Source organism: Trachemys scripta, chromosome 1, assembly GCF_013100865.1.
Source record: "Trachemys scripta elegans isolate TJP31775 chromosome 1, CAS_Tse_1.0, whole genome shotgun sequence".
NCBI classification, from domain to species: Eukaryota; Metazoa; Chordata; order Testudines; family Emydidae; genus Trachemys; species Trachemys scripta.
The window spans coordinates 129959279-129981927 of NC_048298.1; the positions used below are offsets into that span (position 1 = coordinate 129959279).

The following is a 22649-nucleotide window of genomic DNA, read 5'->3' on the forward strand; positions in this document are numbered from 1 at the left end:
GAACCTCACTTCTTGCATCTGAAGAAGTGAGGTTCTTACCCATGAAAGCTTATGCTCCCAGTACTTCTGTTAGTCTCAAAGGTGCCACAGGACCTTCTGTTGCTTTTTACAGATTCAGACTAACATGGCTACCCCTCTGATACAGTACAGGTAGCAGTTTTCAGTGTGCCTCACCTTGGATGCAGACCGCCTTTAGAAAGTATGGGGTTTGAACTCTGTAGCCATCCAGATTTGGATTTACAAAAGCACCTAATACAGTCAAGTGCCCAACTTCCATTGGAATTTAATGGAAGTTGGGCACCTAACTCCCTTAGGTACATTTGGAAATCCTTCATGTGCCAGTATATTTATGCTTGTATCTGTAATTTTCACTCCATGCATCTCAATAAGTGTTTTTTTTTACCCACAAATGCTTATGCCCAAATAAATCTGTTAGTTTTTAAGGTGCCACGGGACTCCTATTGTTTTTGTGGATTCAGACTAACATGGCTACCCCCTGATACTCAGGGCCAGCTCTAGGTTTTTTGCCGCCCCAAGCAAAACATTTTTTGGCTGCCCCCCCCACCCCAGCCCTGGTCTCTCATCCCCCCCACCTGTACCCTCCCCCACCCGCACCCCCTGCCACCCCAGCACTGGGCTCTGACCCCACCCGCACCCCCTGCCACCCCAGCGCTGGGCTCTCACCCCACCCGCACCCCCTGCCACCCCAGCCCTGGGCCCTCACTCCACCCGCACCCCCTGCCACCCCAGCCCTGGGCTCCCCCCAAACCAGTGCTAACTCTGCGTGCTCCCCCCTCGCCTCCAGCTGGTCCGACGCTGGCAGGGTCGGGGTAAGCAGTGGGGCTTCCGGGCCGCGCCTCAGCCCAGGGTCCCTCCAGCCAGGGCTCCCACCTCCAGGACCGGCCAGGAGCAGGGTAGCCCCAGAGGGAGCGGAGCCCCGGAGAGCAGGACTCGGGCCCCACAGGGCAGCTCCCCGCCCTCTATGGCCCTGCTACTGCTGCTGCTTCTGGCCACTCTGCCACAGTCCCTGGGTGGCTCAGGCCGCTTTGCCCAGCCCCGGCTGCAGCGCTGGGGGGCGGCCACCCTGCGGCACCTGCAGGCAGCTCCGTGTGCCCCGCGGGGCGGCCCTCAGCCCGAGTGTCCCCCCTTCGGAGCCTGCCCGGCCCAGCCCAAAGGTGCGGGCGCTGCTCCCCCGCAGCACAAACCGCAGCAGCCTCAGGGCGCGACGCGCTGCTGCCGCCAGGGCTGTCTCTAGACTTTTGCCAACTGAAGCGCAAAAAAAAGAGATGGCCGGAATGTCCCCCCTGAAAATGTGCTGCCCCAAGCACGTGCTTGGTTTGCTGGTGCCTAGAGCCGGCCCTGCTGATACTTGAAAATCCTAGCCCCACTCATTAGTTTTTCTGGAGGGATTGCCATTTGTCAGGTACTTATGAATACTTCTGAATGCCTGTCCACTAAGAAACAAATTTGAGACCAAGAGTTCAGCTACAACTTTTGGTCACTACCGCACTGTACTGATTTAAATCATACTTAGTAACTCATTACTTATTCCTTGAACCACCTGGTCCTGCGAAATTGATCTTGAATGGACACTATGCTATAACTTATATGAATTCTGCATATTATCTGTTTATTAAGGACATCCAGCAGTTCTATGATTCCTAACTCATTCCTCCTCCAGCTCTTCAACTTCTTTTTCATCCTTAAAGAGTACTGCTGTAAAAGTTGCATCGTAGCCAAACACAATGTTCTCTAAATCTGCTACATGCAGTTGTGTTTTCCTGGATTTTCCTACTGATTCCCTCTGCTTTTTAGTCCACTTTGAATACAAATGACCAGTCTTTTGTAATCTTGCTTACCTCATTGTAATGAGCACTCATATTCACTCAAAACATTTTAAAAACATGAACTCAGCCAGTGAGGTGGGGAAGACAAAGATCTGTTCCAGTAATTGTGGAAGTGCAAAAAACACATCATGTAAATGGAAAGAAGTAGGATAATAAATGGGCTAGAATATGATCTCACTTATGCTGGCATAATTTCAGAGTAACCCTCAAGATGCTTTTCATATATATTGGTGTAAGAGAGTAGACGCCGCATGGTGTTTATATTGACTTCAGTAGACTTAATCCTAATACACATGCAAGTGTAAGTGACAGCTAATCAGGCAACACTAGACTCTAATGTAAAACAACCTCATTAAAAAATTATCCAGTTTTGTCCTAATTAAGGGCCCAGTACTGTACTCAGGGATGGGGGCTGTTGCACATATCACCCCTTCTCTTTCTCATGCACTTGCCTTCTCTTTGGTGTGTATTTATTCTGAGAGTGGGCTGCATTAGTGGAACATATTTGCTAAGACAGAGGCTAATTGCAAATTTGTTGTTATAGAGTGGGCCAAAGTCTGTGTTGGTGTAACTATTTGTCACACTGCCAGTGAAGTTACGCTAGCTGAAAATATGGGATAGTGTCAATTGCTTAATGGGCAAGCAGATGTGTTGAGGCAGCATTTTAGTACTAAAGGCAATACGGTCTAGATTCTGAAAGTCTTACTCAATTTTCTCAATACTTTCTCAGACACAGATTTCCTTCCAATCTATGGAAGTTTGGCTTAAGTAAGGTCTGAGTCTGACTTCAGATTCCAGGACTATATAATGAATATATTGTACTGTGTGCTCAGGTGGAAACCATGGAGACTTACAAAGCATAGTTGGAAACCAGTCTCATTTAACCTCAGAACTGTAACTGGTGAGTGTGTACTTTAGGCATCTAAATACAAGAGAATGTCAGGGATGCTGAGCACCTACAGCTAACATTCACTTAAGTCTATAAAACCATTCAGTTCCCAAGCAGCTGCATGGATCTTCCCATCTTCCTCCTCCCAAGCTCCTAACCCTCATGTTGCCCTATTCTTGTCTTAACCTAGACTGGAAGCTTTGTATTGCAAGGACTCCATCTTTCTTTGTGTTGTACAATTCCATGCACGTGTGGTGGTATATAGAAAGTAATAATGTTGTTACCATAATGAGCAAGGATGGATTGTGACTGAGACAAAAGATTGAAAGTCAGCCAATGTGGGTTCTATTTCTGGCTTTGTCACAGACTTCCTCTGTGACTTTGTGCAACTCACTTCCCATATCTGTGCCATATATTCTCCTTATATAAAATAATGCTTTCCATTCTCACAGTGGTGTGAAGGTAGATTTGTTAGTTTGCCAGAGATGTTCAATTATTACAGTGATATTCATTATTAGAAAGCCTATAAAATAATAAATAAATCCTTCTTGCCTTGATCGTGCAATGAGTCCCATGAAAATCAATGAGAATAGTTGTGTGACTTAAGGTGAACAGGATTTGGCCCTTTATATTTTAAAAGATTTTGGGAAGGCAAAGCTGAGTGGAAAAGAGCTCATTGTATTTGAAACAGGAAAATAAAAACCAAAGACCAAAAAGAAGTCTAACTATTATTGATCACCTAAAGATCTGATAAAAAACCACATACTTCAGCAGTCATGTATTTCTGCCCCATCCCCTACTGTACCCCAGGGAGGAGAAAGTATAGCTGCAAACTCTATATTACTTAATATGTTACAAGAGTGGGGATCAGCTATAAATGGTATGTTTCATTTTCCATTTGCCCATCTAGTCTAGATCTCCTCCTTGTGGTGTTACCGTTGCTATAGAAACACTGATGTCTCCAGAAAGCCTTGTGATGTCACTCTACATTCTGACAGGAGGAGGTTAAGTGGATGACCACAGCTACTGTCTTGCAAGAACATCCTAGCAGCTTAGTTGATAAAAGGGTCCCTTGAAATCCTTTTGGGCCTTCCACTTTGATGGCGCAGAGGTAGGAAAGTCCAACTGGTTTTTTATTCCACAAGTTATTAAATGTGAGGATTAAACAGTAACCTAGAGAGAGCTTTCTTATGGGCCTACTCAGAGTGGAGTAAATCGAGATTACTCAGTCTGAGTAAGAGGCAAAGTATTAGGCCATGACTTACTCCCTGCAGGTTCCTTCTTTTTTATATCATCACCCTGTGAATTGATCCAGATGGCTCAATGTTTAAAAAACAATAAAATGTTCTAAAGCTATTTGCTGAGTCCTCCCATCCCCATCTTTCCAAGGCTCTCCTTGTCCCCAGTTTGACATCTGTGAGTGTGTGGCAGGATGGGGAGCAGATCATCTCTACCTTCAGGAATGCTCATTTCTCTGTTAATGAGCTCAGAGAAGTTGGGCTAGTGGCTAAGAGGGTAGAGCAGAGGTCCCCAAACTGTGGGGCGCACCTGTCGGGGGGGTGGACATGGAGGAACATCTGGGGGGAACATGTTGGGGCTGAGCCAGCCCCCCCGGGGGACAAGGAGGGATCGCCATCCAGACCCACAGCTCTGCTCCGGTCCAGCCACGTATCTGACTCCCAGCCCCAGCCTCAATGCAGCTCCGCTCCCAGACCCGTCACCAGCCTTGACCGCTGGCTAGGGGTGGGGAGGGGCGAGGTCAGGGCCCAGCTGCCAGCCCCTGCCACAGCCCACCTGCGACTCCACTCCCACCCTCAGCCTTGGCCCTGGCACGGTCCCAGACCCATCCCCAGCTGTGGCCCCAGCCTCGGACCCCTTACCCCCGTTCGCATCCCTCCCCCACATCCTACCCCGAGCCACAGCCCTGCTCTAGGGAAAAGTTTGGGGAACTCTGGGATAGAGTATAATGTACCAGGGGTAGGAAGCAACCTTGTAACACACACACACATGCAATCAGAATAAAGTTATTGGAATGCTGTCCATTAACCTCTCTAACATGAGAGGTTACATTATTTCCCCAAATCAAAAACTTCTCGTGTCAGATTAAAAATGCCCATGGCACTAGATTGGAGAGTGCAAGGGGACAGTTTTCAGCTGTTGAGACCACTGCACATCGGGATGGCATTTAATGTCTCTCTTCTGTTGTTACTTGTCAGTCTGTTTTGTCTGAAGTTTGATTGATTGCTCTCGGTAACAGATAGTAAAAATTAGTTAAAGCTATTGCTGGGGAGGCAGTGTTGCCTAGTGGCTAGAGTGCTAGTTTACCACTCAGGAGACTTGGAGTCTAGTCCCCCCTCTGGTACTAGCCTGTTAGTTAATCTTGAGCAATTCACTTCACCTCTCTGTCTCTGTTTCCCCATCTATAAATGAGATAATGAAACCTGTTTTATAATGCTCTTTGAGAACTACTAATGAAAAGTGCTATAGAAGAGGAAGGTATTACTTATTAATAGTCACTTACTATTTTTTCCCTAGGTAGCATATTTTGTGGACTGAAATCTCAACTCTACAATCTCCCCTGTTTTTATAGTTATTTATATCTGTTGACCATTGTTTACTTTTATATAATTTTTTAATGTCTTTTTCCTAATTGTCCCTTTAATAGCAGAAATCTCTTCCTGCTTCATTTTTCTCTTGACACAGCGGTAATGTAAATTGTCACTTGATTCTGTCTCAGCTTTCCTCACAAAATTCTCTTTCCCATAATATATTTAGAGAAAATCTTTTAGAAGAGCAGATGTGTCCAGCTCACAGTCAGACCCATTCAACCAAATTACTTTAGCACAAATGTAAAGACCTGCTTTTAGCTGGGCAAATGCTAAACTGAGAACTGTTTTCAAGCTAAATTCAGTCTAGAATCTACTGTAATGAAATCTGGTGTTACACCTAGACACAGGGAGTCTGAGGCAGAAAGTCCAACAGGAGGTGGTTTGTTGGGGGCACAGATCAGCCCAGAGTAGACTCCTTTCCATTGGGGTGGCAGGAGGCTAGTTGGAGCCGCACACAAAGCATGACTCAGCACATCCTCTGCTTCAGGACCTGACTAGTTTTTAAAGCTGCCTCCCTTAAATGGAAACCTCAAGGAAAGCAGGGGACAGTAATACTCTCTGCCCTTCATGTGGTGCAAGGATCTAGGCTGGTGGAAGGAGGAGGTAGGTATAACTTACACTTTTCAGCACCATGCTCAGGAAATCTCTCCCAGCACCTAATTAAGACATTGCTGTAAATGATTATCAAAGCTCATCTCTTCTTGTCATCCATACTATGTGAATCTTAATACAAGCAGATTGTCCCTTACAGGCATGAAGGGGTGTAATTTGCTGCAACTGATGTGGAATTCACTTTCTGGATAGGCCAGGCATTAGTATTTAAGGGTTATGCTAGGGCCAAACTTCTAATTCATAGTCAGAGCCCATAGGATTGCTGCATCTCTTGGGTACCCTGTTCACACTTTGTAGCTGGACCTGCCCACTTGCACCAGCTGGCCCCAGGCTTTCCAGCAGCGTGGGGGTTGCAGGCAGCTTGCATTGCTGTTTGCCTATTTCCTTTTCCCTCAGCCACGGCAGCCTTTCTGCCCATGGCCTCGGTTTCTCCAGTACAACTTAGTGAATCAAGCCCATTCTCTTCTGCATTACACGCACACAGTCATTTTGAAATGTAGTCATCTAAAAAAATTATATGAGTTGTTTCAGCTACTACAAATATCCCTGAGTCTTCCTGACAATTTTTGTGGTTTTGTAATCATATTTTCCTAAAATTTTAAATGTTTTCTCCCACCTGTTGGCACATGAATGATCCAAACAAATTGACTATAAGGGGGGAATAGTGAAACAGATGATAAACAAAGTGCATCAAATGCACAAAGTAAATAAATGGAAATAATCAAGCTTCTTTCTCTAATCTTTCAGCTATATTAATCTCAAGTGGTACTTGTAGTAGTACTAGGCACAACATATTCAGAGAGCAGTGTAATTTTTAAGTTGACAATTCATCATTCCCATAATCACATCTCTATGTACTCTGTGTCAAACTTGACCTAAATTCTGTAGCACTCTAATGCAGCAGACTGGAAATTCTGTGACATCTTCAGATTCCTTGAATGTATTTGGTTTATTGAATGAAATATGATAGAAAGGGATGTTCCAAGGGGATTTACACATATGCTTAATTTTACACACTGTGAGTACACTCATTGAAGTCAGCCGGACTACTCCCAGCCTGTAAAGTTAAGCACGTGCTTAAGTCTTTGCAAGACAAGGGCCTAAGGGAGTTATAAGCCTAAATCCTTCCAAGCCATAATGAATAATATCAACAATACACTGCCTTTGTGTTAATTTGGTATTTAATTTATTTTGTTTCCTCATACTTTTTACTATGATGCAGAATTTTGTATTGAAAGTGGAAATCACTGGGGGGCTTGTCTAAACAAATAGTGCATGACAAGCTGAAGTGTAAATCTACAGTGCACTAGCCTACCACACACTAATTGTCCATGTGGACCCTGCTACCATGTATTAAACGTTTTCTCATCAGGGCCGGCTCCAGGCACCAGCGCAGCAAGCAGGTGCTTGGGACAGCCAACGGAGAGGGGTGGCACATCCGGCTCTTTGGCGGCGGGTCCCTCTGTCCCTCTCGGAGGGAAGGACCTGCCGCCAAATTGCCGCCAAAGAATGAAGCTGCGGCGGTAGAGCTGCCGCCGATCGCAGCTTCACACCCCCTTTCCCCCCTCCCCCGCTTGGGGCAGCAAAAACGCTGGAGCCAGCCCTGTTCCTCGTGCACGTTGATCTCCCTCTGTTTCAAAGCAGAGTAGATCCTATCACACTTTTAGTGCGCAGCAGCGGGGTGCACACAGACAGTGAGTGCACAGCACCCAAGGGCACTGTAGATTTACACCCCAGTTTGCTGCATGCTAACTGTTCATCAGGACGAGCCCTTAAAAAAATTCAAGGGGTAATTGGGAAGTTTGGGAAATTGGATAGGAGGCATTTGAAGCTTTTGGCAGCTGACAAGGTGTTGGAGGCAAGTTAACAAGCATACTAGTTGGATGTGAAAATGATCAGCAATGTAATAGTGAACAATGTTGATAGTGAACTTCGCATAATTAGATTTCCAAATTAACACATCTCTCAGAGCTGTGGTTTCAGGATGTGTGGAGACTCACACTGTAGAAGGACATGGCTGTGCCACTGTACACGCTGTTCAAATCGGAAAGCTGTCTTCACAAGCATAAGGGCTAGAACTCTGGAGCATAAGGCTGCAGCAAGTCCACAGCTACAGAGTACATAGAACCTTGACCATACCCAATTAATTATTATTTACATCTGAACCATTACTGTATTATTCTGCAGTTTTTCCAGCCTTGCTACTTGTTGCTGGTTTTTTTTGTTTGTTTTTTGTTTTGACTGCAGCATAAACTGTATTTGAAAGGATAGAGAGCTTAGTCCTGAAATGTTTAATTTTCTTTGTCTTCCCCCCATTCCTCAGATTTTATTTCTGGCATCCAATGGGCCTTTAAATAGCTGACACTGCTGCTGTCTGTGGTTTTTAATGTTCTCAAGTATATGGTGATATTTCTAGTCACAAAGAGTTTTGCAGGCTGGATGGAAAACAGGAAGTTGATGCTGCCACTTTACAAAGATGTCTTAAAATCAGATATTTTTCTTCTCCCTTTATAGGTTCTGATTTTATATGGCTGCCTACGGGAGCAATTCTCAGAAATTGTGAGGACAAATCACAATTTTTCAGAGACTTTCCTTAGGTCTCAGAACGTGTCCTAGACAACGGTGAGTTCATTCATTCTGTTTGAACCTTATTTTCATTAAAACTCAGTTCTGAAAATGTTGGGAGAAGTGTCTTGAAGACAAGGATTAGATTAGTTCTTTCTGTTCTTTGTGAGTATTTGTGTAATATATTCAATTGTCTGGATTTTCAACATTTGCAGTCTTCCCTTACACAATCGTGGTTCTGTTTTCTGGCAATTGTATCCTTTGTCAGGCTGGGGTTTTTAAAAAAAACCTAAAGGAGTTAGGTGCCCAACTCTCACTGACTTGCCTTTGAAAACTCCCAATTATAGAATACAACTTTCAATGCTTATCAAAATCCATTGTGCCATACCCACATTCCCCTCTGCAAAATTGTGCTTAAAGGGACATTGCTATCTTGACATTTTGGTTTCTAGCTAAAAGAATTTAGTGTGGGCAAAGAATTGTCTTTGTTTTTTCTTCAGTTTATTGCTAGCATTATCTTCTACTGCATGGTAGGGCATAGGTGCTGGAACTAGAGGTGCGGGTGGTGCTGCAGCACCCCTTAGCTTGAAGTGGTTTCCATTATATACAGGGTTTAATTGCTTTCAGCACCCCCACTATACAAATTATTCCAGCACCTCTGCGGTAGGGTACTGATCTGAGATTATCTCTGGAGTGGTGAAGGGTCATGTGGTATCAAGAGACTGCATTTTGGATATCTCTACTGTAGATCATCACTGATTGTCTCCAGCATTGTCCACATTCCTTCACTTTTTATATCCGTGCCTCTGATTTTGGTTTTCTTTCTACTTCATCACAGATGACTGACAACATTGACTGGTTACAGAGCCAAAGTGGACTCTGTAAAGTGGATCGCTATACTCCAGGAGGCGAAGAAGAACAGAACTGGACAGTAAGAAATGTGTTGGTTTTTTTAAATTATTTTATAAATCTATTTTCATAAAAAGAACAGTCTAGAAAAATAACCAAAAAATATACCATACAGAGTATGAAAAGTGATTTGTCTCTGTGTGGATATATTAAAGAAAGGCAAATGTTTTTCCCAATGAATTTGTTAGTAAACAGGGCACTCTACATTGCAATTAGATTTTCAGCCACGTAATCAAAAATGCCAGATGTTTGCACTGTTATATTACAAGTATGGATTCATTTGAATGGTTTTATTCTATATGTTTCATACCTTGGAAGTAGCAAGGTCTTTGTCTCTCATATATGGTAGTTACTGGTCCCTTACAGTAAGGTATTTAATCTCCAAATGAGAGAAATCAGTGTTCAGCTCCATATATTGTAAATAATGTAAAGTTACCATTCAGGAAAATGGGATCTAGAATTTTTTCATTTGCTACAGACATTACCTTATCTTCCAAAGTAAAATATTGCATGTTTTTTCTTAGGCCAATTAAGGTTTCACTAACAGAGCAGGTAAAGGTGGTGGGGATGATTTTCCTGTCCTGTGAAAATTTTTGAGACCTTGAAAATGTTCCTGTTCCACATTGGGACAAAACCTGAGACTTTTTGAAGTTTTTCATGAAAAAAACAGACCACAAGAGTGGGACCTCAGAGTAGTCTAGTTGTTAAGGCATGCATCTGGGATGTGGGAGAGACAAGTAAAAATCCCTCCTCTGTCATGTTTCTGTATCTCTATATCTTACTGTGGTTTCAACCAGAAAGTCCACCCTGGACCTGCAAAACTTTTCCCAATGCAAGTTTTGTCAAAACTGGTACATTCCTATGAAAAGTTTCAGTTTTGACAAATCTGCATTTTCCAGTGAAAACCAAATTATCCAAAAATTCACAACCAATTCTATTTAGCAATATTGTATAATGTAGTCTTCGGCACAAGCCAGGAATATCTAGGTTGATGCTAGGAGCCAAATTCAGAGAGCTGTTATGCATCTCACAATACTGTGCCTTAAGTGTTGGCTTTATGGCTGATGTTAGTTTAATCTCAATGAAAAGTCGGTTGCTGAATGTTCATAATTAATCATCTTGATGATAAATTTGGTTATGGATCATGTACTAGAAGAAAACATAGGGTACGATGACTCTGTCTCGCTCTGGGTGAATAGTAAGAAAATTTATTCACAAATGTTGTGTTGAGATCAAACGAGAATTTACTTTTAACTTTGTTCACCTCCCTTTTTATTAGCTTTTTGCAAACATTCAGGCAAGCAAAGTTTGTTCATACAGAAGTTCCCCAGAAGCAGTATTTCTAACCATAACCATAGATTTGTTTAATAAATTTATCAGATAAGTTATTAGTTGTGATTTGTTTATCCAGCTCTTGTACCCAAAATGTTGTGACATCACCAGCACTGTTATTAGACATACCAACAATGTGTTTTAGCTTGCTAATGTACGGTAAAGAATATGGATAAGATAAGAGGTATGTACAATCTTCAAATTATGTGAATTTGATTATGGTAGTTGTTCTTAAAATAAAGATACTGATAGAGTTGTTGATAGGTGCAGTGTATAAAGTGAAAGAATACATAGAAATATTATTTAGGGCTAAATTGTGCTCTTTTGCACTGAAACACATACAAAGTAACTCCACCAGAGTCAATGGGCCAGATTCTGCTTTCAACTATATCTGTGTGAGTCCAGACTAAATCTACTGAATTTATCAGTTACTCTGGATTTACACCAGTATGACTTAGGAGCTGCATTTCCTGGGTGTGGAATCTTTTACAAAATAAAGTATACTTCAGTTTGGGTAAGGTTGGCAGAATTGGGCCCACACAAAGCCAGTGGCAACATTCAGAAACAGAACTCAAGAATCCTGACTGAAGCTGTGAAACTCTTGTTAGTTTTAGTTTGCCTGGGTTCAAACCAATTTTCTGTGAATTCAGATTAATGTAGTTGTGCACACTGAGTTTTGATGAAAGTTTTGGGTTTATCTGACTCCCAGATAATGATGGCAGTAACGAGCAGTGTGAAACAGGCAAAGATTTGTAAAGTTCTCTGTAATGCCAATAGGTTTTAGTTTGTGATATTGCTATCGGTTCACCACTCTGTGTCTCTCTCTAGTAGTGTGGGCCTCTTGGTCCTGGTGTAGCTGAGGTTGTATCCTGGACTGACACTCTGGAGTTCTTTTGTGTGGGTGATATTGTGGGGCTGAAGTCTGCTGTTGTCCAGGCTTGAGGAGTTTATTGGATCTAAGCATTACATCCCTTCTCCCACCCAATCATGCAGTCAGATAAAATACATTATGCATCCCAAAGAGATGTCCTTTTGCTATAATACAAGGATGAGTTGAGAGTTAGTCATATATCTTCTAGCATCTGTACACTACACATAGACATAGTGAGTCACATCAGTGATGACAAAAATGTAGAATGCACGCACAATGGAACAGCTGCAGCGTTGAGGCAGATACATTAATTAAACCACCATTTCCCCCATCAGGTTCTCATAATTACTAGATTTAAGCATGTTACAATTACTGGACAACATTATTAATTATCAACTATTTTATTATTATTTATTAATTATTATTATTATTATTTTAAAGTGAACAGCAACAAGAGTACAACTGCTATATATTTCTTTCATTCTCGATGGGGGGAAACTATCAGATCCACATCAATCTCCTCCCTTTGAAGCTGAGGGGATATCCAGATGGTCTAATGGGATAGTTACCTGGCTATTCATTATGGCTGTGATTGTTCTGTTCCTCTTCATCAAAGTGCTTTAAGAGGGAAAAAGTAGTTAAACAGTCCCTGTGCTGCAGACAGCTACTAGATAAATGGCACCAACACTGGTGAAGCTGTGATGAGAACACTAGCCCTTCAGCTTCACAAATACTGACCTCTAACTGGCAATAGTAGATCCTTTTCATGAGAGTGAGCGAGCTAAAAGAAGATGACATCAGATACACACACAAAGCAAGTACATTTCAGAGGGACGGGGGAAATAAGATTAAATTTGCTAAATGTCATTCCTTTGTTGCTGTTCTCAGACAACAAGTAAACTCCTCCTCAGTGCTGGAAGGGTAAAGCAAAGAGCAGTCTCTGATCTTTAAAAGACAATGTATGTCTTGGAGAATCAAGTGAATGATACATGACATTTGGATCTTTGGTTTGTTCATTCACGAGAGATTAAACTCAGATGTATCTTTTTTTTTGCTTCTCTCGCCACAGTTGTTAAAACATCCAGTTTTTACATCCATTCATTAGTCCTTGTCATTTACATTTTTCTCTATTATGTAACCCATACAGAAGAAAGAGGCCAGAGTACATCCTAGTGTAGGACCTGATCCAACTTCCACTGAAGTCAGTGAGAGTCTTACTATTCACATCAATGGGTGCATCTACACAAGAAGAGTTAGTGTCCATGTTGCAGTTGCACCAGTGCTAAGCCACCAGTATAGAACAGGGTTTCATGCCAGTATGTCATCATGTCTGCTCTAGCACTTACGTTGGTTCTACCACGGGTTGAGCTGCAATATTGCTGGCAGTTGCTACAATTTAAGTATTGATTTTTCTGGTGTAGGCAAGGCTGATGAGAGTTGCATTAGGTTTTTATAGACTGCCTTGGATTGAGCAAGGTCTTTGTACCAAGGGAGTATGAATATTGGGGAAATAAACCATTGTAAATTTGTGATTTGTTTCAATCTTTAGACCGATTCAGCAAAATTTTTCAAACAAGCTGCATCCGATCCCCTCAAAGTCTTGAGCTGGCTCCGAAAAGATCTCGAAAGATGTGCACTTGGAATCCAGGATGTGCTGAAGTCTACCGGTAAACAAAAGACTTGTGAGAACTCAAGGGAACCATCAATAGGTGGGCAGAGCATCCAAATGCGCAATGCACCCTCACCAGGTGGTTTCAGTGTCTATGATGAGCAGTTTAGCATGGACGTTAGATCCAACAGTGGGTCACCCGATTTTCATATGGAGATGAAAGCCACCTCAAGTCAAAAGGACCCAAAGGACATAGAAAGTCAGCTAACTTCTGCAGATACCAAGCAAGGTGTGGATGAAGTCTCTTTTTATGTTAACAGACTCTCTAACCTTGTCATTGCAATGGCACGTAAAGAGATTAATGACAAGACAGACGGCACTGATAAGTGTATACACAAGTCACTTTTTGCCTCTCTTGGGGAACCAGGTCACAAGTCTATTGGAGTGAGCACAGATGAAGGCAAAAATAATCCATCAGCAAATACAACTCATGTTAATATGAAGGAAACCAAATATGAAGATAATCCATCTTCCAAGAAGAAAACATTTTTTTATAAAGAAGTAGACGAACAATCTTCAACTAGAAATGAGCAGAATCATGAAAGAAGGTCAGCACACAGTGAGAACAGAACATGCCATCATAAAAAGCGCTTTGGCCCAGATGAATTTACGAATACTTTAAGCAAAGGGATTCTGGTTTATGCCAATAACGTGGTTTCAGATATGATGGTCTCAGTTATGAAGACCATGAAAGTTGAAGTGAATGACTCAAGCATAGCTTGTGTGGTGCTGAAAAAGGTGATACTAAAGCACTCCAAGGAGGTAGTTTCAGACTTAATAGATTCCTGTATGAAAAATTTACACAATGTCACAGGGACACTCATGACTGACTCAGATTTTGTTTCTGCAGTGAAGCGGAGCCTATTCAGTCAAGGAAGTCATAAGGCTGCAGAAATAGTACAAGCAATGCTAAATCGTTTACATACTACCTTAATAGTGCAAAAACCAGCAGGAGATAAGTCCCAGTCTCAAAGCCTTGCGTATGCATCTGTGAAGACGGGTTCACGAGCAGCAGATGCAAAGGCTCAGAACTTGAGGTTTTCAGCAACAAAAACTGAAACAGTTACCAAAGAGAAAGAAAAAGAAATGACCTGTGCAGAAACAGTAGGTAACCACATAATTAAGCATGGGCTTACTCTATGGCATCAAAACCAACAAAAATGCAACAGATGCTCGAAGTCTCAACCTTCAGCAAGGGAAGCTGAACCTAAACCCCCAGAAAATCCACACTGGAGTTCAGAAATTCAGAACATGGCCAAAATGTCTGGAGATGCATGGGCAAAAGATCTGATTGTGACTGCACTATTGTTGATACAGTATCATCTAATCCAACAGGAGAACGCAGGCAAGGGCACAGCTGAAGGGGGCAAAACTAACAAAGCAGGTACCACTGCATTTGGATTCCTCTCGCATGAAGCCCATGAAAAAGGCGGTTGCAGTAGTTTCAGGCCATCTTCAGCAAAAGATCAGGATCCATCAAAACAAAGTGATGAATCAGGTTCCCAGAAGTCAGAACTTCAAAAGCAGAACCCTGAAAATGACATGTCCAGTGTCATATTAATGCTCATCCGAAAATTAATAAATGAGACTGGTTGCAAAATAGAAGGCCAGCAAGGAAATTCCTTGATGGATGAAACAAACAGGAATCTTGGCAAAACCTCTGAGGGACATGCCCTTTCAGAAGTTGAACAGTCCTGTGAAGAGGCTATATCTGGACTGACAAAAATGATTACTGATCAGTTTGACATAAGTGGAAAAGAGGAGGGCAGTGGGCAATTTATTGACAGTTTGGTGGATACAGTGACAAAGTTGTGTCTTATGATAGCCAAATACAGCAACCCAGAGTCTGCTCTAGCAGAGATAGGGGACAGGGAAGATGGCACAGGATCTATGGATTCCAAGTGTACAGAAACTGCTGAGGCTGGGCTTGGATCAGGTGAAGACAGTGCATCCGGTCGCAAAGTGGTAGTGGTGAATCAGAATCCTTCCGAGAGCTTACATAACAAACAGCTCCAAGCACTCCTCCAGTGGGTAGCAGCCTCTCAGACAAATGTGCCTGTATTGTATTTCTTGGATGAGGATGATGAGTTTCTGAATAAGGTAAGCAATGCAGTAATTGGGTAATGGGCAGGGACTTTAGGCCATGGTGGGATTTAGGTTCTTTCTTCAATGTTTTACTATCTCGTGGTATAAAGCTTTTGTTCTAAGGAAAACTGAATTTCTGGCCTTTTCTCTTACTAAAATAGTACTCAAAGTGTTAATGATGGTGCTATCGCCTTTATAAAATAACACCATCATAAACATTAGAGGTGGAAAAAGCTATTATGCCATCTATTACATCCCCCTGCCAGTGAAGAATTATTCTGTATGGTGCACTCTCCACTACTTTCAGTCTAGTTTTACATGACCCAAGTGATTTTACTTCCACCACTTCTCTTAGTTCCACAGATTAATACAATTAAGAACTTTTTCATGATATTCCATTCTATGATACATTTTATGAAACTAACCTCCTTTGTAAAGCACCTTGAGATCCACTGATGAAAAGCGATATATAAGAGTAGATAATTAATTATTATTATTTATTATAAAGGGACACTTGTCAATTTAAAAGTTACATATTGTGGACAATCAAATTTCTTTCCCTAAATTACTAACCTTAGATTATTAATAGTGAAAAAGTTTAAAATCCAAATTACTTTTCACTTTATGTGCTTAGTTTACCTTTTATATTTCTTTCACTTAGAAAGGCCATTTGTCACTGGACAGTCCTGTTTTTCTAAAGTAGTGTCCCCTGTCCGATAGTGATTTAGACATGGATTGGTTTTGTCTGGTATTTTCATGTGAAGTCAGTGGACACACAGACGTTGCCAAATTTCAGAGCACGTCGCCCTGCCCCTAGTGACGTGACCTTGTACGTACCATATGTGCAAGGTCATGCCAGCGGGGACGGGATGATGGGCTTTGAAAAATGGCATCCTTTGTGCAGCGTGACCTTGTTCACACTGTGTATGCAAGGTCACGCTGGCAGTGGTAGGTCCATGCTGTTCCCCGAAGTACTGGAATGTCCAATATTCTGGGGGTGCGGCAGAGGCCACCCTACTCTCATCTTGGACAATGAAAGTCAGTTTTAGTGTTATTTATAGTAGATTTCACTTTCAGATTGCTGCAATTTACTCTATATACATAGGAAGTTTAAGAACAAAGAAATGGAAACATTTGTATTGGTCTTAGGTTTTATAGGCCTGTCTTTACAAAATCTAAATTATGGGTCAATTTTGAGTTGAGAGTGCCACTTTAATGTCATAGCTCTACTAAGTTTTACCTCTTTGTATTATCTTAAATAATTCTTCTCGACCCTTGGTATTTGCACTCTTCAAACATTTGAGGACTTTAATCAAGTCCCCTCAGAACTGTTACTTAGCCAGGGTATAAGTAAATAGGTTTTTTTCAGTCTGTCCTCAAATCAATCTCTCCATTCCCCTAGTCATTTGTTATTTCCCTCTATATTTCCTCTAATTTGTTAGTATTACAGACGCATTGGTAGCTAGTTAAAGCTTTATTTAGATTTATATATTCTCATTTAAAGCAAGAAAAAATATCCTCCATTTCACACTTTAATAATTGAATTTAGTTTCCAAATTTTACATGCCAATTCTTACTAGGATAATTGAATTTTCTATATATTTTAAGAAATGTTCTGACTTTGTCAGAAGAAGCATTTCTTTCAGTTTTGCCCGGACAGTCTCACCTTTTTTGTCTCCCTCTAGCTAAAAACACACTGTCCCCAAAAACACAAAACTTCAAACACATCCAATAGTATCTCTGACGTACCACTGTTCAGATTTTAAATTACAGTTTTAAAATTATTCCCCTTATTTGGCTTAATCAATTTGATCTACTCCAAGGAAAGTTGCTGGAAATGTCAATTTCTGCCAGCTGCTTAAGTTCTTCAGTGCTGGCAGCCTGCCACCCTGACTCAGTCGCTGTATTGAGGCCAAAAGGCACTCTAGCCCTGTTGGGGAAAGTGGCAGGCCAAATTAACAAAAAGGTCACATCTCCAGAGTTCCTTTTATAACAAACGAATATTCTCCCTCATAGGGCTTTTTTTCCCCCAGTCTTTCTTCAGGTAGCAAAGACGTCTCCACGGACAATCTTGTGGCAAAGTTCAGTGTGAACTAACTTTTCCTCCTTGTGGTTATATTTCCAAAATAAAATCCAAACAGACATTTCTTCCCTCTGCCTGGGAGAGATTCTCAGCCCTTCTTGCTCCCTTCAGGTCTTGGGGCAAGGCTGGGTTTATGTAGTATCAAGTATCTTGATCTGAGAGTAAACAAAGAAAAATCTGTATTGGTCTCAGTTTAAATTCTAGCCTTCAGAGAGGCTACCCTAGATTCTACTGAGGCTTCAGCTTGCCTATCCCCAGGACAGTTCATAGAGCTCATCCAGGCAGTCAGTCTAACCAAATGTAGGTTAGAAGATTTAGTGTTAAATCTGATGGAATCCAGCACCTTAGTCACCTCCTAGGCAAGGTTGTGGATGAACAAACCAAGCATTTTGAACATGATAATGTTTCCCCACTTAGCAGGTGAAAGACATTCTACTTTAGTGGACACTGCCAGAGAATATCTGAGGAGCAGACTGACAGAAGACAATGATAGGCACAGATGCCTCAAACCTGAGTTTGGGAGCACATTCAAAATGTTCGTTCATAGCCTTGAAGAGCTTGGGAGGCAAAACTCCCCATAAACTTGCTAGAGTTCAGAGCCATCAGGACAGCTCTCAAATCCTGTCTCCTACAGATCAAAGGATTGCCAGTGCAGATTCTCTCAGACATTCTGTTTATGATGTAGTACCTGGACAAACAAAGGGGAGATTTGTTCTCTCTATTGAGACAGGGGGCAACCCTTGGGAACAGTTAATCCAGAATGAAATTTCTTCATCTGCTCTGCAACTGGCAAATATAAGATCCCCCCACAATAGCCAAACATGTTGATCATCACAAGTGATCACATAAACCGTCAGTGGCTTGTCTGATATTTGCTAGGTGATGTCATCTGGACACGAGCAGGCCTAAGTTATTTAGAATGTTGAACATATATTTAGCCTTTGGAGAAAATTCTGCAGATCAAGCTATCTTGACCGAAAAGTTGGCTAAATTGCTAAGACATCATGCCTCCAGATGAATCTAGTCATGCTATAGACTACCTAATATCCCTGTGCTGGAACATCTCAGAGCTTTATCAGGTAGGGGATAGCAGCTTCAATGGCATGTATAACAATATTCCCTTGTCTGAAATTAATAGGACTGCTACATGGAGTTTGGTTCACACCATTGTGAATCACTATTCTCTCAATGCCACATCAAGAGCAGATGCTGGTTTTGGAAGATCGGTGCTTCATTTAATGTTCAGCTAATAGTGTTCCACAGTCCACCTCCTCTGGGAGGTCACTGCCTTCTAATTTCTTACAGTGGGGCTTTGTGAAAGCAGTGTCATGAAGGAGAAAAGTCAGTTATTTACCAATAGTAACTTTTGTTCTCTGAATGTATTGGCTCCATATAGCCACACTGTCCTCCCTTCCCCATTCTTAATATGTCTTGTTACAGAACCCACCTACAAATAGGGCTTCTGGATGTAGACAAGAACTGAAGGATGGTTAGAAAGGATGGGATATGTATGACCTTGTTCTGTGGACTGTTGGAAGTGGGGGAATTGTGCACCCTCCCTAACTGCCAGCTACTGCTCAAATATAGTTCCACAGTTGCATGTCTAGGCATTTGACTCCTGCATTATGGCTCTGTGGAGGCCATACAGTAAGAGAAGAGGAGCTATTGTGGGTAGTGACCCCTTTTTTCAAGGGGTGTAAATACACGTAAGTAGATGAAATTAAGAAAAAGAAAATACTGCATTTGCTGACAGACAAGTCTAATTAAATTGTGGAATAGTCTCCCAATGGTAGTGTTGGAAGCTTATTGCAAGGGACATTTAAAACTAGACAGAAGAAAGTCTGGATAATTGATTACTGGGAGCAAGCTGGCACTGAGGTCAACAGTGCTAAGTCTTTCAGCTTGTATTTCTATAATCAGAGTAAAAAACCTAGGATTGGAATGTTTTTGAATTTTTTTTATTTTGTGGAAGAGAGAGTACATAGCTACAAAGCTCAGACGCAGATCTGAATCTTTCCAAGTCTTGAAAACTTAGGGCCTGATCCAAAAACAATTGAGATCAATGAGAGGATTTCCATGGACATCAGTGGACACTAAACCACGCCCATACTCACTATGAATTGGCTAAAGATATAGAAGAAATTCTGAGTGAATGCATATGCATATGAACACAGAAGTCCTAACATTTACTTCCCAAATTCTGCTCCATTCTGCCTCATGCTCTTCAAACAGTGGGTATTCTTAAATGCTATATGTGCTCTGAAAGCTCAGCATGGTGGAATAATAGCCTTCCACCTTGACTATGATTTTCCAGTCATGTTTCATTTTAGTAAGAAACCATCTATGTATCAACCTTGCTTTCTGGCATTTGATTTTTCTCCTCACTCCCTTCAATGTTTTAATTTAAAAAACTGATTAAAAGAAAACATTTTTCTCTGAATGTGCCTACAGTTTTTTTTCCCCAGTGGTATATAACTGTAGTCTGCTGTAGAATTACACATTTATAAATTTAAAAAAATTGCTTCCATGCCAGATGGTAATGGTTTGGCTATCCAATGTCCACAGCAGGTTCTGCCCAAACCTGGTATTTCACGGTATTTTGGATATATTGTTTAGCATCAATAGTATCCTAAATGGTATGGAAGAAAAGCCCTAAATGTCTAAAAAGAAGACACTTTTCAAAGTGAAATATATGGCACATTTTCAATTGCCTTTGTTTTTCTGAATACTAAAATCAATCAGAACCAGGATGACTTAAATGCAGCCAGGTACTCAGAACCCGTTGCCAGAAGTGTTTTTGTTTTCTTCTTCTGTGGCCCAACAATGCCTGTTCTCCTTGGCTGCCAGTGCACAACTTGATTTTCTTTTTAATAAATAACAGGCACACAAAGTGGTGCCGAATTCTTTTCCTACAGAGATAGAAGCCAAGAAACAATGTATGCCTTTCTTGAACCATAATGCTATTAAGTTATCACTTGGCGCTACAGGCCACACATTTATATTTTGGGCCAAACCTTGCTCACCTTATACACTTAGTCTCATTCCAGACAATGGGACTACTCAAATTAGTTAGGAAAGTAAGGATGTTTGCAACAAAGTAGCCACTGATGAAGATTTTTCTGATATTCAGCCTAATTTGTCCCTTTGTACGCCTTAACCCATTTCTTCTAGTTATTATGCCTTTGTATTTAACACTAAGTGAGTCTCTCTCTTTTGGATTTTGTAGAGGATTATCTTGTCCCTATTTACAAATGACCTAGCCAGACTAGCTATTTGGCTCTTTTAATCATTCCTCACAGGTCATCGTCCCGCAGCACCACTGGGCTTGTACACCTAAGAGAGTAGAATGGAAGTAGGTGAATGAGAAGTACATCAACACCCTCGCCCTTCATTTCTGCCTTTTAAAATATCCCATTTATGGTGTATCATACTTGTGTTTTGCTTCTGTTTATTTCACAGCTTCAACAACTGTCATCAAGAGCAGTGGAGAAGGGGTACAGCGTGGGGGAAGTCATACAGGCAGTGCTGAAGTATGAGAAAGAAAAACAACTGGGCAAGGCCCTGGGAAATGTTCGGTTGCCAGTGCTGGACTGGCTGCTTAATAACCTGTGAGCAGAGGCATCTCCTCTCTCTTCCTCACCAGCAGTGTTTCGATTCCAGCCAAGCACCTATTACAACTCCAACATATCAGATTCAACTATCCACCACTGATTTGTAGAATACGATATTATCAGTTATACTGACTCCTGCTGGACAAGCATATAAATCAAACAAAACAAAATAGCTAATGAAGTCTGGTTGAAAAAGTTAATTGTAATATGTCCCTTTTAGTTGTCTCCGTCAATTGAATTTTACACCTTATGGCCTTCAATTCTCTCTCTTCACATGCATCTTTTTCAAGCAAACTGGGGGAGGAGGATTTACGCTCTTTAACAAGACTTTTCACTGTATTTGGGGCCAAGTTTGAACAATGCTGAATAGTTCATAGGCTTGATTCACCCATGCCAGCCAGATTACAGTTTGCATCCTTCTGTGTCCCCAGGGACAACTGCTCTTGAGTGGGAGTGATTCATCAGGGAAGGGCAACTTTAAATTCCTTGGTCATCCTTCTCTCTGCCCAGAAGTTACAATGAATAAATACCTCTCCCATGCACCTTGGCCACTTCTAGTCCCCCAGCCAGTGCCGCACACTTTTGGGGTTGTGGCTGTCAGCTCAGCTCAACTCAACAAAGTAGGGATTTGAAGGTGTAAGATATGCATCTTGGGGTGTCTAATAGTCATCTTAGGACATGAGGGGTATATACAAACGTACTATACCATTGACAATTACATTTGAAAAATTGTGGAGAGCTGGGGGAAAGCATGTAGTGGGATATCACAGGGACTGGAGGTTAGGTCTGGGCTTATGTAACATCTTCACTAGTGATCTGGAAGAAGGACAAATTCACAGATGATGTTAATAGGAAAGAGTCAAAATACCATTGAGGGCAGAGAATGGGACCTAAAGCGATTAGAAATATGGGCAGAAACTAGCATATGAAATGGAATTTAGAAAAATGCAAGACAGCAGCAGGAAAATAATCTGAAACATAACTATTCAATGGGAAATAGAATCCAGGAAATCAGTGCTGAAAGAGACCTAGGGATGATAATGAAGAGCAAACTAGACGAGAATTTACAATACAATAAAGTGGTAGTAGGGTTAATACTGTGTTGTGGTGTCTATGTAGAGGCATCATGTCAAGGTGCAGGGACACAATAGTCCTTGATTGTACAGCTCCAGAACAACCACACCTAGAACAGTGCATTCAGTTCTAGGAACCTGTTTACCCAGAAAGGCACTGATAAATTGGAGGAAGTTTAGGGAGTTTGGGGGGAACTGGTTTATGAGAAAAGACTAAAATAATTACATATATTACTCCTGCTGGAATCTGCACCCACTGCATACTTCAGAATTTGTGCAAAAGTAATGTTTTATTTTTTTCACGCAGAATTTGTGATTTCCACCAAAATGCTTCCTTTTTCCAGCTGGGGCTTCGATTGTCATCTGCATGTGGTGGGGTTCCTGCCGCAGGGATGACAGCAGGAGCCCCAGCCATGCGGGGCTGACAGCGGGAGCCCCAGCAGTGTATGATTATATTGTGTTATTTTGACAAATAAAATATGCAGAATTTTTCA

General features: G+C 41.6%; 1 protein-coding gene across 1 annotated transcript; it reads left to right on the forward strand.

The window, feature by feature from the left end:
• The first annotated feature begins 8477 nt into the window (after positions 1–8477).
• On the forward strand, positions 8478–21159 carry AKAP3 (A-kinase anchoring protein 3). The gene is made up of 4 exons (XM_034758203.1): positions 8478–8579; positions 9361–9453; positions 13184–15403; positions 20931–21159. Exons 2-4 carry the CDS (start codon positions 9361–9363, stop codon positions 21081–21083), a joined length of 2466 nt encoding a protein of 821 aa, XP_034614094.1. The 5' UTR covers positions 8478–8579; the 3' UTR covers positions 21084–21159.
• The last annotated feature ends 1490 nt before the right edge of the window (positions 21160–22649 follow it).